The 16,523-nt window shown below is 45.0% G+C and overlaps 1 protein-coding gene across 1 annotated transcript in view; it reads left to right on the top strand.

The window, feature by feature from the left end:
- Positions 1–16,523, top strand: part of NGLY1 (N-glycanase 1) — a 68,757-nt gene that overhangs the window by 26,530 nt on the left and 25,704 nt on the right. Inside the window, exon 8 of the mRNA XM_068236178.1 lies at positions 1,997–2,107. Within this exon, the coding sequence (XP_068092279.1) occupies positions 1,997–2,107 (111 nt within the window). The remainder of the gene's footprint in view (positions 1–1,996; positions 2,108–16,523) is intronic.

Below are 16,523 nucleotides of genomic sequence, written 5' to 3'. Positions count from 1 at the left end.
AGCCCTCTCAGCTACACAGCCTTTCTGGAGCCTGCTTGCTCCACATACAACCCACTGCATACTGACTGATGCAGGTACTTATGCAAATTCACACAGGTGAGTTCATTAATCCTTCGCCTGCCAGACTCGGGCCTGGACTTGGAGGAGTGGCGTGTAAGGCCCACCCTTCTCCCAATACACGCCAGCCCTGGATCCCATACTAATCTACCAGATAATGTTGTTGCTAACTTGCAACAACAGTCATTATCCAGGACTTTTTCCTTCACATCTAGGCCAGAACTAAGCAGACATCTGCTCTGATCATCACAACTGGTATACATTTTTTGTGAACCTCCCTCTCAAGGTAGGATAAATCTTTTACATCCCACAATATGACTTTGGTTATACATATTTCTTGTTGTTTTTCTTGGGTGCCTCCAAGTACCTTACAGGCCTCTTGCACACTGCATGCATTTCCGATTCCGCTTTTTAATCGGTTTTTACATCCAATTCCGATTTTCAATCTTTACTGCATGCTGCATTTTTTGATCCGATTTTCTGTTGAATGTATTCAGGGAAAATCGGAATTGAAAATCGGAAACGGAATCGGAAAACGGATTTGCAGTGTGCAGGGAGCCCAATCTACACGATACGATTCCATTTACGATCCGATTAAATCCGACATGTCCGATCGGGATTCGATTTAATTCGATTTACCATTATTTTGCAATGGCAAATTGAATTCAATCGAATCCCGATCGGACATGTCTGATTTAATCGGATCGTAAATAGAATCGTATCGTGTAGATTGGGCTTAACAGATGAAATGTAATCAGATTTCCTTTTCAACTGAAGAAGTATTGGTGCATAGCAATAAATTAGAATATCACTGAAAAGTTCATTTATTTCAATAATTGATTTCAAAAAGTGAAACTCATTTGTTTTTATATTGACTCATTTCACACAGAAGCCCTTATTCTTTATTTTGTATTTTTTTTTTCTCCTTAGTTTTCTCCTAGGGGGTAATTTTTCATCTTTTGTTCAGAATAACTTTTTTTTAGCAATCTGCAATTTAAAAACTCCCAGAAGTAGGTGAAAATGTATTTCCTTGCTCGCTGGTAGCTTAAAATGCATGTTACTGATAAGGTGTGAAAATATCACCTAGGAGAAAAAGATAATTGAATAAGGGCCAGAGTAAGAGATTTCAAGCATTTATTCCTCTTCAATCCTATTTTCCTTCATGTGGAACTATAGACTAGTCAGGTGCTCTTTATACTTGGTGTGATGTTTTTAAAGTATTGGGGCTGACAGTAATTAGTTATTACATTTAAAGAGGAACTGTAACGTGAAAACGTCCCCTGGAGGGTACTCACCTCGGGTGGGGGAAGCCTCAGGATCCTAATGAGGCTTCCCACGCCGTCCTCTGTCCCTCGGGGGTTTCGCTGCAGCCCTCCGTACAGCGGTCACGTCATTATTTACCTTCCCGGCTCCAGCGCAGGCTCCGAAGTAGGCGGAAATACCCGATCGCCGTCGGGTCCGCTCTACTGCGCAGGCGCAAGTCTCCGGCGCCTGCCGAGTAGAGCGGACTCGACTGAGATCGGGTATTTCCGTGTAGTTCGGAGCCGACAGCAGCCACAGCGCCCCCGCTGGAGCCTGCAAAGGTAAATATTGAAGTCACAGTCGGGTCTGTCGCCGGCTGTTCGGAGGGCTGCAGCGAGACCCCCGTGGGACAGAGGACGGCGTGGGAAGCCTCATTAGGATCTTGAGGCTTCCCCCACCCGAGGTGAGTACCCCCCAGGGGCGTTTTTTAATGTTACAGAGTCTCTTTAAAACATAAAACTGTTTTTGAGCGAAGAAAACTGTTAAATGAAACAGCTAAGAATTGTATAGATGTAACAGCAAATGTTTTAGCTACAGCATGTTGTATATATTCTACCAGTAGTTATGTGTGATTTGAATATTTTGAGTTGCGTTTGGATGATTTATTAGCCTGACAAGTGTGATGTATATACTTTAGGTGGTTGATGTCACTTGGCGATATTCATGTAAACATGAAGATGTCATCCTGAGGCGGAAAGACATTCGCGAAAGCTGGTTACGGGAAACAATTACATCTCTTAACAAGACGGTAATGACCTTTTTGAATATGTTCATGCATTATTGTAAATACTGCAGGCAGTTTGTTTATCAAGCAGATCAGAGCTAGTAGGATGGCACTGTCCAGGGGAGCATATAGTTTTGGTATAACTGATTTTTGCACTCGTACCAAGTATTGGCAAACCAATTGCAGCTACTCGGGTAATTTGGATAAGCCATACATTTTTCAAGGTTGTCATCATGTTAAATACTTACCTCAGCGGAGGGCCTACTTACCTCAGCAGAGGGAAACCTCTGCATGATTCAGAGGCTTCTCCAATTCTATTTCACCCCACTGCTGCTTGCCAGGACCTAGTTCTTTGCGGCTTCGCTCCCATCCGTGAACAAGCGTGGCCGCACTGCACAGAAGCAAGTATGGTCCAACGCCTGCGCAGTAGCACTGAGCTGCTTTTTCATAGAGAAAAAGCTGTGCAAAAAGCTACTGCACAGGCCGTAATTTGGCCTACACAAACGGATTGCGGACCATGAGGAGTTATTCAACAAGCCTTTGTGAAATATGTTCAGAGGGTCCCAGAACTGGTTCAGTGGGGTCAAGGAGGATGGGAGGAGCGTTTAGACTATCCAGAGGCTTCCCACTACTGAGGTAAGTATTCACTCTCTTTATTTTTTTTTTCCCATTAGGTAGACTATTACAAAAAATCTCCTTCCTGATGCCTTACCCTAACCTCCCTGTCCTGATGTTAACCTCTTCCAGATATCTGAGCTTTACCTCTCCCACTAATGCTAAAGCTGGTCATACACTAGGCCGATTCCCCGCCGATCGACAGCAGATTCGATCACTGGGATCGAATCTGCTGTTAAATCGTTAACGCTAAATTTAGATCTATTTCGTCCCGAAATAGATCGGTCCCGTCGATCGCTCTGGGCGGGAAACTGTCGATCGCCCGCGGGTAGGGAGCGCATCGCTAGCGGCGTTCGAGTGCCCGACGACCGACGCAATACAGCTGCAATACATTACCTGCTCCGGCGCGACTCCCCAGGTCTCCGCTGTCTTCTTCTCCGCGCTGGTCTCCGGGTCCGGCAGGCTTCACTTCTTTCTGTCTCGGCAGGAAGTTTAAACAGTATAGGGCGCTCTACTGTTTAAACTTCCCCCAGACAGGAAGAAGTGAAGCCTGCCGGACCCGGAGACCAGAGCGGAGAAGAAGACAGCGGAGACCGGGGGGAGTCGCGCTGGCCGGAGCAGGTAATGTACGCGGGGGGGGGGGGGGGGGGGGTGTAGAGCGGTGGCAGCACCACCACCACAGATTGTGAACAGTTTCAGGCTGAAATCGATTCACAATCTGTTTGCAGTAAAGGCAGTCATACGATCCCTCTACGATCTATCTGTTGGTCGAATCTGATGGCAAATCGACCAGTGTATGGCTACCTTAACTTTTTCTTGACACTCAATCCTAGTGTGATGATCCGCTCAGCTGGCTGCACAGGCAGAAAGCTGTTTGTCCATTCCTCTAGTCTGTGGGCTGCAGGTCTTTCCATTGCAAGTTTCTGGTCTGTTCTCTTGCTGGGGAATTTGCATACATTCGTTATGCAAATCCCCTACCTGCCTTCTTTGATGACTGGCACTATAAGAGCTTTATGTTTCCCAGAAGGCTTTGCTGGTCATTTCCCTTCCATGGTCTGTTCCTGATGGACACTGCTGGAGTGTCAGCCATTGCTATCTAGTATAGTTAATTCCTGGGGGGTTGCTTTAGGCTCCCCTTCTAGCCCAGTCAGGTTGTATTATCTGTATTGCCTGTTCTGTCTTGTCTTGCCTGTAGCCATTGTCCTGTCCCTATGGTGGTCGACAGGAAATGGTTCTGATCTCTGTTCTTGGAGTATAGCTGGTGCAGCGGTTGCTACCAGCTATCTCTTCTGTTCTGTCTCCTGGGATCGCGCTAGCTACTTTTCGCTAGCGCTGGGGATCCTTCTGTTCTGTTTCCTGGGATCGTGCTAGCCACTTTTCGCTAGCGCTGGGGATCCTTCTGTTCTGTCTTCTGGGATCGCGCTGGCCACTTTTCGCTAGCGCTGGGGATCCTTCTGTTCTGCTACTCTGTACCTGGATCGCGCTGGCCACTTTTCGCTAGTGCTGTGGATCCTATCTCTCGCTTGTCCCTGTTTTCGTGTGTCTGTCTTGTCTGCTACGCTTGCTGGAGGCTCGGTGAGGTAACCGTTAAGCAAGCGCTCGCGTCCTCTGTTTCATGTTTGTCTGTTAATGGTTAGTTAGGCGTGCTTGTCTCTATTGTGCTTAACACGTGGAGACCGCGCATAACCGCGTGCACTGTTGCGAATGAGTGCGGTGTTCACGGTTAGCTAGCGTTTGTTATTTTCCGTATCTCCTCATTGTATTATTTGCTGTGCCTTTGCTAACCTCGTATTCTGTCCTGATCTGCCTTGTGTCACGTCTGGCGATCGCACCTCTCGCGATCGCGTTCCTATTTCATATCTGCTGTTGTGTGTGCGCGGTCGCGGGGTGGCGACTGGATTGGCGCACACACATACAACCTGTCCCTTTGCTCGTTCTCATTCGCAATCGCCTCTCTTGCGATTGCGTTCTGCGCTTCGTACAATTCCTGTCTGGCATTTGTGGAGGTACAGAGGATTGGTTCCTCTGCACTCCTCAGCGCCATCTGCCAACAGGAATTTCCCTCTACAGGTGCGTAGCACCTTTTGCTAGGTGCCTGCAAATATACGCTTGTGGAGGATTTCCGCCGTGTCAGCGCACGCGTTGTGCGCTGATCACGGAGAAAGTTCCACAATCGTTACAGAATGACCAGCCTAACCCAAAACCCCAGTGTAGACGGAATTTCCGATTTGTACGATTTTGTCGAATATGGCTCTTGTACCTTTAAGAGATTTAAAAAAACTTGAACCTGAATCAGCAGACGACCTGTTAGCGAACCCTGAATTCCAATGCACCCCAGTGTCTACCTGGGCCCCCCAAATGGTCTACATTCTGTTGGGGGGCGAAATGTCAATGTGGGGTTATGATGTGTTAGATCATACCACCCTGAGTCAAAGACCCCTGGAATTCTTGGCCTTTTTAATTCACAATTGGCTGAGATTACCTCAATTACCATACCCCCTTAATGAGTTGTCAGCAGCTCAATCAGCTGTTCCATCTACTCTTTCATCCATAAAGCAGCCATCCAAAGCCTCTAAGTCTAAACGTAAAAGATCTAGGAAGGCTTCCCAGCGGAAAGATCCGTTGCCCATGGCAACCACAGATAGAGAGGTTATTTCTGTGAAGTCTGAAATGGGCAAAACCATGCATGATGATAATGATGTTTATAATGCATCTGCTGATCAGTTTCCAGGTTTTTTGCCCCAATCCAACGCTTATGTGGATCCTGCTATAGGTAGGATCGCACACTATATTAAAGCAGTTAAAAAATCTGTACTCGTTCCTGATCCCCACCCATATGGAGATTATTTAGATACTGGGTTGTTCGAACCGCCATTTGCCTCATGGGAAATCGGGGCCTTGGTGGAGGAATTTGATTTGGATTGGAAAGCCTTTTGCGATTTTTACATCGCAAAAAGCGCGGATGTCCTGAACGATTGTCTTGACTCTGTGTGCCTTTTGATTGATTCTGATGAATGTGACAAGTGTGTTGTGGATCTGGTGATGTATGTGTGGCAGATCATTTTGGATGAATTACACACACACCAATTAATTGATCCCAATAAAGAGGTAAAAGATTCCCGTTCTGTTCTTGCTCCAGTTCCATCTGTAGACTGTGCGCACTATGATTGTTCATCCTTTGTTAAGTGTGCATGGGAGCCCCCGTTTGAGAAATGGGAGATCGAGCTCCTGGTCTATGAATTGGAATGTGATTGGAGATCGTTTTTGCAATCATTACCGTTCTAAAAACGAAGCAGTTTTGTATGCGTGCATTGAGTCTGCGTGCACTTTAATCAAGACTGGTGAATGTATCTCTGACTTTGTGACTCCGCTTTTTGACGTGTGGAGAATGATTTTGGATGAACTACATGCGCTTCAATCTGCTAAAAACACATTGTCAGCGGACGATTGTTCCAATCCTCTGGATTTAAAGAAAGTGAGTTTTGAATGCATTCCCTTTCCCAAAGCAACTGAGTGTTTGAAGTCTGAGTGCAAGTCGTTCAGAGCAGTTGCTTGTGTGGAAGTTGAACCAGTGCGGTCTGATGTCGCCACCGCACGTATGGCTGCAAAAGGTCTGTGTGGTCCTGTGTCTAAGGAAGACAGATTTTTTCCCTCAGGATCTCTAAGATCGTCCGTTTGTGAGCCTGCCATGGGGAAAATTCCTAAGTTATGCAATTTTAAGAAAATTATTGATGTGTCTAATAAAGTTTCTCCTGTTGTTGTCGCCACTTCTTTTGCAAATGAATCTATGTCTTATTCTGTTCGCACCTGTGCAGGCCTGTTGCCTGATGACAGTTGCTCCAGTGTTTCTGTCCTAGATGCCTTGCAGTCTGCTCCGCAGATCGCGGAGGTTTGCGATATGGAAGCGTCAGTTTTGCAACCTAAAGCGATCTTGGATCCGCAAATTTTGCGTTCTGACTCCTCGGATTCGACCTTGTTAGCCGAATCTAAGAGTGAGACAGCGCTTCGGTTTTGCGAATCTGATGCTGAAGCTTCTTTGCCTTGCCCAGAGAAGCTTTCTCTGAACCTGCCCTGTACCATGAATGAAGGCATGATGTCCACTTGCATTGACATTTGCGAGTCTGATTCTGAAGAAAGTATTGACTCTCCACCCAGTACTCTGGATGAGTCAATATTGCCTTGTACAATATCTCCTGCCCTGCCCCTAGAGGCTCGTCTAGGTATTGCTGCTATTTTTACCTGTCTTTCTGCAGTTTTGGAGTTGCAAGCTAGTTTGATTACTACGCAGAGTTCTGGGTGCAGCGAGATTAAAGTTAGGGAGTCAGTGTGTGGTCCAGTGAATATTCCTGTACGTTCCACTCATGATGATGAAATTCAGTCTCAGTTTATGGTGGAACCTTCCCTGGGACATCTGCCCTGTTCTCAAAGTAAAGTTCCAGTTTTGCCCTGTAACATGGATAGTACAGAATCCTTCTTAGACAACTTGAAAAATGATGTTCCTGAGGTCTTGTTTGATGATCTGAAGGTCTCCGAGTTCCTCCCAAAGGGTGCAGAACTTGTAGGAGATGTCTCCTGCCCCCCAGGTCCTTCTGAGGTGTTGCCCACTTCAGTAGGCATTGCTGCCTTGCTGACTACTTTTGCAGCTCTTGTGGAGCTTCATTCATGTGTAGTCAATGATGATATTACAGTTACAGAAAATTCTGAATTTGAGTCAGAGTCTTCTTTTGAAAGACCAGTACCTGTGACCTTTACTCGTGATGATTTTCTGCCCGGTACTGGTTTTGGTCTTGTCGTGTCGGACTCTGAGGTTGGCAGTTCCCCGACATGTCCTGAGGTTTCTCCTGTACTAGTGTACCCCGATGTGCTCTGTGACCCAGAAAGCCCAAGTGTGCCTCGGTTACCAGCGTACTCAGATGCTTCCTCAGTGGAGACATGTTCTGATATAGCCTGCCTGCTTGCATGCCCAGAAGTGGTCCCTGAAAGTCCTGATCTTTATGGGTGTCCTGCTAATTTTGAGTCTGGAATGATCATAGGTTCCATAGGGGTTCTTGGTGGTTCTCCATGTGAGCCTGGTGAGCGTTCTGGCTTCTTGGGATCTCTGCGGAGCTTCAAGGCGTTCTGGGAGATTCCGGGAAAGGTTTTGCTTGGTGCCCTGAATACGATCAGCAATGGCTTTGGTGTTGTAAGGGACACTTCGAACAGGTATTGCGGCAGGTTTGGTATTCTTGGACGCTCCTTGGAAGGTGGTGGGTATTGTCTGGAGGGTGTCGATGGCTTCTTCTCTGGTGTCCACAGTCCTGATGGGTGTTACGCTGAGACTTGTAGTGCTGATGGGCATGTTTCGGTTGCTTCTGCTTCCGATGAGGTCAATTTCAGATGGACTGACTCTGGAATTGGGCCTTGTCGGGCTGTCCCGACCTTCATGAGTCTTCAGTTAGAGTTTTGTGATGATACCAGTTTTGAGGGATGTCTGGAATCCATCCCTAGAGGGGGGGGTACTGTGATGATCCGCTCAGCTGGCTGCACAGGCAGACAGCTGTTTGTCCATTCCTCTAGTCTGTGGGCTGCAGGTCTCTGGAACAGAGACCTGTCTTTCCATTGCAAGTTTCTGGTCTGTTCTCTTGCTGGGGAATTTGCATACATTCGTTATGCAAATCCCCTACCTGCCTTCTTTGATGACTGGCACTATAAGAGCTTTATGTTTCCCAGAAGGCTTTGCTGGTCATTTCCCTTCCATGGTGTGTTCCTGATGGACACTGCTGGAGTGTCAGCCATTGCTATCTAGTATAGTTAATTCCTGGGGGTTGCTTTAGGCTCCCCTTCTAGCCCAGTCAGGTTGTATTATCTGTATTGCCTGTTCTGTCTTGTCTTGCCTGTAGCCATTGTCCTGTCCCTATGGTGGTCGACAGGAAATGGTTCTGATCTCTGTTCTTGGAGTATAGCTGGTGCAGCGGTTGCTACCAGCTATCTCTTCTGTTCTGTCTCCTGGGATCGCGCTAGCTACTTTTCGCTAGCGCTGGGGATCCTTCTGTTCTGTTTCCTGGGAGCGCGCTAGCCACTTTTCGCTAGCGCTGGGGATCCTTCTGTTCTGTCTTCTGGGATCGCGCTGGCCACTTTTCGCTAGCGCTGGGGATCCTTCTGTTCTGCTACTCTGTACCTGGATCGCGCTGGCCACTTTTCGCTAGTGCTGTGGATCCTATCTCTCGCTTGTCCCTGTTTTCGTGTGTCTGTCTTGTCTGCTACGCTTGCTGGAGGCTCGGTGAGGTAACCGTTAAGCAAGCGCTCGCGTCCTCTGTTTCATGTTTGTCTGTTAATGGTTAGTTAGGCGTGCTTGTCTCTATTGTGCTTAACACGTGGAGACCGCGCATAACCGCGTGCACTGTTGCGAATGAGTGCGGTGTTCACGGTTAGCTAGCGTTTGTTATTTTCCGTATCTCCTCATTGTATAATTTGCTGTGCCTTTGCTAACCTCGTATTCTGTCCTGATCTGCCTTGTGTCACGTCTGGCGATCGCACCTCTCGCGATCGCGTTCCTATTTCATATCTGCTGTTGTGTGTGCGCGGTCGCGGGGTGGCGACTGGATTGGCGCACACACATACAACCTGTCCCTTTGCTCGTTCTCATTCGCAATCGCCTCTCTTGCGATTGCGTTCTGCGCTTCGTACAATTCCTGTCTGGCATTTGTGGAGGTACAGAGGATTGGTTCCTCTGCACTCCTCAGCGCCATCTGCCGACAGGAATTTCCCTCTACAGGTGCGTAGCACCTTTTGCTGGGTGCCTGCAAATATACGCTTGTGGAGGATTTCCGCCGTGTCAGCGCACGCGTTGTGCGCTGATCACGGAGAAAGTTCCACAATCGTTACACCTAGCTTATAAACCTAACCTCCCCCATCCTACTCCATAACACTTATCCTAACCAGTGCCTAATACTCACCTTTTGCCATCTTCATCACCGATACCAACCCCCCTTATTGAAATCACTGCAACAGCATTGGCTATGTTATAGCTATAGTAGAGAACAGAGGCGCCAAAAGGATAAAAACAATATTTAAAAGTTTTAAAAATTGCTTAGGAGGCAGTGGTGGACTTACCTCCCACAAGCAGACACAACAGACTGTGTATTCACAAAAGGGATATTTATTGGTATACTCCAAAAAAGATCGCAACGCGTTTCGCAGGCCAAGCCCGCTTCATCAGGCAAATACAGGAAGGAGCACACAACAGCAGTATGTCCAGACAGCACCTGGCGCCAGGCCATTTTTTGGCAGGAACAGATCTTTTGCAGATACTGATCTTTTGTGTCTGTACAGCATCTGTGTGTGCAGCATCTTGCAAAGATTTTTTTCTGATGTGGAGTTCAGCTCCATAGAAAAGACTGTGTAGAGTATGGCTCTCATACTACATGAAGGGTGGTAAGATTGGTCTGTGATCTTTCATTTTCAAAAGACTATGGTCTGATGTGTGTATGTGGCCTAAGACCCAACTGAAGGTTGCAGACACAGAGCAGAAAGAACCTATTAAATCCAAGGCAGGTTTCCAGGATCATTTAAGTTATATGGCACTAAAGAACTTGTGTATCTGGTACTGTAGAATCTAATTATCTAATCACTCCTCTCCCCCTCTGTCACATGTGTACTGTTAGAAACATCACAGCAGTTATGAGGGGTACCTTTCCCTGTGTCTCCTATCTGCCCTTGCTTAGAGAAACCAAAACACGTCCACTCAAAACAGTCTCAACAATGGCAAAAGTCAACCAATACACAATCTCATGTCTACCAGAACCAGAACAACAAACAGAAAGATGCTCTCAGATCTGCTGAAAAATAAACGTATGCCATTAAGCATAACTAAATAATGGGAAAATTCTATTATAATAATAAAATACAAAACTAATCTTGGTGCATGCAGAGCAGAAAGCAGGCTTCATGGATAGCGGATTTGGTGGTGCACGGCACTCTGTATAGAAATGTACTTTGGTGCTCTTTTGATCGTTACAACATTGTGTAGTAGGGTATTGTACAGTTTTAAGTGGGATTAAAGGACACCTGAACAGAAGGGATATGGTGGCTGCCATATTTATTTCCTTTTAAACAATACCAGTTTCCTGGCAATTTGGCTGCAGTAGTGTCTGAATCACACACCTGAAACATTCATGTGGCTAATCCAGTTGGAGTTTAGTTAGAAACACATGATTGGCATGTATGTTCATGGTCTTTGGCTAACAGTATTAGAAACAGAAGCTCAGCAGGATCCTGAGGGAAGCCTCAGGATTCTATTGAGGTGTCCCTCTCATCCTCTGTCCTCCCACTCGTGCCCCCCCATCCACATCAGGACTTCTACCACCAGCGCTGTCTGGACCGAATGCATGGCTGTTATGTGCCCAAAACCTTTCATAAACCAAAGAATATCTACTGCAATCAAATTGTAACATGTTCCTAGAATTAGGAAAATAAACCGGGCATTTAACTTTTTTTGCAATAAGTAACACACCTTGTATATTATATGAAAATGATCATATGCCTATACACTCACAATAATATTAGCTTTATATTCAAAAATCCTTCTAGACACTGACAGGCAGACAATCTATTAACAGTACATGCATTTTAATGCAATGTACATCAGATGCCCTGGACTCTGCCTGTTTGTTTGTTCATGCATACAGTACATATATAGACATACATGTGTCTGTTGGAGTGTACTACACCTAGATGATGACAGCTCCTATCATTTCTATGGACAGCAGATGTGTTTGATTCATGATTATGAATGATACCTACATTGCACCACATTGCAATGGAAATGCCTGCATTGCTGTCCCCACAGACTTATGACAATGGTAATGGTCTTTTCATTAGGCACCAGTGATGTCACTGAGAATGCAGCTTATCCCTCCATAAGACACCAGCAACATCACCAATTTATTTATTTATTTATTTGTTGTATTTATAAAGCGCCAACATATTACGCAGCGCTGGACATTAATTTAGGTTACAGACAATATTTAGGGGTGACAAACAGCAATATGACAATACAAGAAAACCAGATCACACAGCACAGTATGAGTACAAGGTAATGCTTAGTCACTGGATGGGAGCATGGAGATTAGGCAAGTTAGGTTCACTCAAATGCATAGCATGGGTGCACAGTAATAGAGGTGCATGATCAGGTAGGACACAAAAGGAGTGAGGACCCTGCCCAAAGGCTTACAATCTAGAGGGAGAGGTAGGGACACGAGAGGTAGGGGACCAGAGTTCGGCTGTGGGTTTAGAGCAATTGTGAGGGGTGGTAGGCAAGAGTGAAAAGGTGAGTTTTGAGGGCCTTCTTGAAGGTGTTGAAGGAGGGGGCTGCCCTAATGGGTGGAGGTAGGGAGTTCCATAGTGTCGGAGCGGCTCTTGAGAAGTCTTGGAGGCGTGCATGGGACTGGGTGATGCGGGGGACGGTCAGGCGAAGTTCATTGGAGGAGCGGAGTGAGCGGCTTGGTGTGTATCTCTGAGTAAGATCAGAAATGTAGGTTGGACAGGTTTTGTGGATGGATTTGTAGGTCAGACACAATATCTTGAATCTGATTCTGGACTGGATAGGAAGCCAGTGGAGGGATTCACAGAGGGGAGCCGCCCTGGTGGAGCGATGGGAGGAGTGGATAATTCACTAATGATGATATGCTCTAAAGATTCACTGTGCAGAATTAGATCTCTCCATTCCACAGGGCAGCCACTATCAAACTAGAAAAAAGACATTCATCGAGAGAGACTCGATGACCCTTATTCAATTCACTTTTTTCCTAAGCTATCTCCTAGGTGATATTTTCACACCTAATCATTAAAATGCATTTTAAGCCACTAGCTTGCAAGAGAATAATCAGAATAATTTTGACAGTACATTCTCACCTACTTTTTGGTACTTTTTTCAATTGCAGAGTGTTGAAAAGTTATTTAGCCACTTTACCCCCGCCTGTACGAATTTCTCCGTCCCTTTTTCCATCCTTTCACCCCCAGGGACGGAGAAATCCGTACTTTCCGCGCTCCCGCCACTGCCCGCGCTCTAGCGCGCATTCCCGCGGGTAAACACGCCGCCGGCCGCTCGCCCGGAGATCAATGAACGGGAAAATCCATTCCCGTTCATTGATCTAAGCCCCGCAATGATCCGCTGCTTCTCCGCTAAGCAGCGCAATCATTGTTAAAAAAAACCCGTTCCCTGCCTCCTAGTACTTCCTCCAAGCGCCCGGAAGGACGCTTGGAGGTCGCATTAAACAAAAAGTTACTGTTGCCATCTTGTGGCCAAATAGTAAAACTACACCCTAAAGCATTTTTCCCATACAAATAGATTAATTATACACAAAAAATTAACTCATTACCTCCCACTCTCCCCATTTTTTTGTTTTTGTTTTTTTGTAATTAAAAAAAAATAAAAAAAATTACAATTAAAAAAAAATACATAAATAGTTTCCTTAGGGACTGAACTTTTTAAATATTTATGTCAGGAGGGTACAACACTGTTACTTTATAAACCATGGGCTTGTAATTAGGGATGGATGCAAAACTGAAAAAAATGCACCTTTATTTCCAAATAAAATATTGGCGCCAAACATTGTGATAGGGACATAATTTAAACGGTTTTATAAGCGGGACAAATGGGCAAATACATTTCATGTTTTTTTTTTTGTTTGTTTTTTAAACAGCCTTTATTAAACATGAAAATAAACAGTCAACAGTTTAACAAAAACTATTCAGAAATATCAGTACAGCAGTGCCAGACATTAAAACTTACTAATATGGCTACTAACATGTGATTACCAGATACATGCATAGTCCATCCAAAGTCCATATAGAGTAAGAGTTAGGGGGGGACATACATCGAGCCATTCTATTACAATTATAAGAGGAGAAGAAGCAACGGTACAGCATCACAATATTACAGTAATACCAGGTTAAGATTCCGTTAGCTGTGCAAATAGTCGAGATCTTACCAGATCTAAATCTGGTAGACCTGGGGTGTCTAGCCAGGGTGCCCATATATTTTCAAATTTTTGAGGTGCCCCTCTATGCAGATAAATCAATTTTTCTAATTTCAGATAAGAGTTAACCTGAGATATCCACATCTCTGCCTTAGGGATAGTGGGACTGATCCACAGCATTAGTATGAGTTTTCTTGCCTGAAATAAGAGGCGTTGCACTAAAGTCTGCACATGCTCGGCTAATGTTATGTCTGACAGTAAACCAAGGATACATACTTGAATCGTACGTGGAATCTTGTGTCCGACGACCGTGTCCACTGTATCTAATATAGCCCCCCAGTATCTGTGTAATTTGGGGCAATGCCATAGCATGTGCAGTAAATCACCGTGGTCTCTACAACATCTTGTACAGGTAGGAGTTTCTTTGAGATGCATTTTCTGTAGTCTGGCGGGCGTTAGAAGGGTTCTATATATAATATTTAATTGGGACATTTTTTGGGAGGCATTTGTTGACATGAGAGGTATATTTTGTAGGATGTCCAACCATTGCTCTACTGTTAAATTTTCAAGGTCTTTTACTCAACTTCCAAAGCATTTAAGGGGGAATTTTTCTAAAAACAGTTTGAGAATTAAGGCATAACATGAGGAGATAAAGGTACTTCTGCTATTAGCTTTACTAATCAAGTTGAAAATTGACACCGGACTGACGTCCAACAACTGCGATTGCTGCTGTTTTAATATTGCATGTTTAAGTTGCATACACTGAAAATTAAATAAGGGAGAGCAACTCACCCCCATTTGGGATGCTATGTCCTGTGGAGCACGGAGAGAGGACCTATCAAGAGCCTGTGTCAGGAGAACCAGTCCCTTTTTAGCCCATGTCTTTAGAAGTGTGAGTCCCTGAAGCTCAGGAAGGCGGGAATTCCCTTCAAGTGGGGAGTAAGCGGTAATCCCATTTACCCCCTGCATAATTCTAATTCTATCCCATGTTTTCTGCATCAGCGCCAGTGTAGGAGCCCGCAGACCTAGACTCTTTGGTATCCCTTGCTCTAGAGCAGCATAAACAGAGCCATATCCCAACAGTGAATCTATTAAACATCTTGTAGAATCTTTCATGTCTTCTGAACCCCAACCCACTATATGCTGAGTTTGAGAGGCCAAATAATATACCCACGCATTTGGGACTGCTAATCCACCTTCGTCCTTTGGGTATTGTAGATATTGCAATTTTATCTTTACCCTGCCCTGCCCCCAGATAAAATCTCTAAAAATTGTGTCAATAGTCTTGAACAGCTTGAGGTGAAGCCAGACAGGGGCATTGTGTAATATATATAAAAGTTGTGGCATTGTCACCATTTTTAGCAGATTTATTCTAGCTACTGGTGAGAGAGGTAGTTTAGACCATGTTTTCAGCTTTTGACGTATTTTATTTAAAAGTGGTGTTACATTAAGGGTTTCAAATAAATTTAAGTCTGGGGAGATGCATGTACCTAGGTATTTAAATGAGGTGACAAGTTGGATTTCTGTACAGCCCTACGGCAGAGATACCTGCTGACGGTCAACTGGGAGAATACAAGATTTGTCCCAGTTGACCGTCAGGCCTGGATATTTCCCAAAGGTCCATAGTGCACTTTAGGGAGTCATTTGTATCTTGTAGAAATAATAGAGTGTCATCCGCATACAAGGCAATCTTTTCCTCCAAGTCACCGAACCTAAATCCTCGTATATAATCATTGCTTCTTATTAATTCCGCTAGTGGTTCTATGGCTATTGCAAATAGCAATGGTGACAGGGGGCAGCCCTGTCTGGTACCTCTTCCCAGCTGGAATTTGGAGGAGATAGCATCGTTAGTTCTCAAACGAACGTGCAAGAGGGGCTTTATATAAGATTTGCACCCATCTCAAAAAACGAGGGCCAAAATGCATTTTCTCAAGGACTGCATATAAATATTGCCATTTCACGCTGTCAAAAGCCTTGGCAATATCCAGCGAAAGAATCGCTCTGTCACCTGTATTGTCAGCTGGTAATTGCATATTTAAAAACGCCCGTCGGATATTAATCGCGGTTGATTTGGATGGTATGAAACCTGGTTTAATAATACTAGTAATTACTTTTGCTAGTCGCATTGCCAAGACTTTTGCCAATATTTTTACATCGGACGTTAAAAGCGAGATAGGTCTGTATGATTCCGCTAGGAGTGTATCCTTTCCGGGTTTCGGTATTAGTATAATGATTGCCTCTGACATTGATGAGGGAAGGGATTCTTTATCATAACTGCCATTAAATGCCTGAAGTAATTTGGGTAGGAGGGATTCGGGGAATCTTTTGTAGATTTCTATGGGGAGTCCATCACCTCCTGGGGCTTTACCGTTTGGAAACGAGGCTACTGCCATTTCAATCTCATCTAGCATAATAGGCGCTTCTAATATAGCTCTGTTATTATCACTTAGCTGCAATAGAGGAATGTATTCCAAATAATGAGTCAGCTCTGCTTTTGAATACGCAACTCTAGAGGAGTACAAGTTGGAGTGAAAGCGGTGCAGCTCCCCAAGAACATTGGAAGTGTCCGTTACCACTTCGCCTGATGGGGTTGCCAAGGCAGATATGTAACCCTCAGTGGTGAAGTGGTTAAACAGAAGATAAAAAAATGATCTCCTGGGAGAAAAAGTTAATTGAATAAGGGCCAAAGACCTTAGATTATAAAGGTTTTACACTAGCAGCCGCAGTATTTGTAAATGTATGTAAATTGCACTACTCCATCCAGAGTACCCAAGATTGAATCCCGCGGAACTAAGTTGTGGTGCAGTCCTATCCCCTTTTCTCTGCCTGCATAGCCACCCATATTGTTTTGTTTTTTGTTTGTTTTT

The sequence above is a fragment of the Hyperolius riggenbachi genome, chromosome 5, assembly GCF_040937935.1.
Source record: "Hyperolius riggenbachi isolate aHypRig1 chromosome 5, aHypRig1.pri, whole genome shotgun sequence".
Taxonomy (NCBI): Eukaryota; Metazoa; Chordata; class Amphibia; order Anura; family Hyperoliidae; genus Hyperolius; species Hyperolius riggenbachi.
This window is presented reverse-complemented; position numbering and strand designations above follow the sequence as displayed.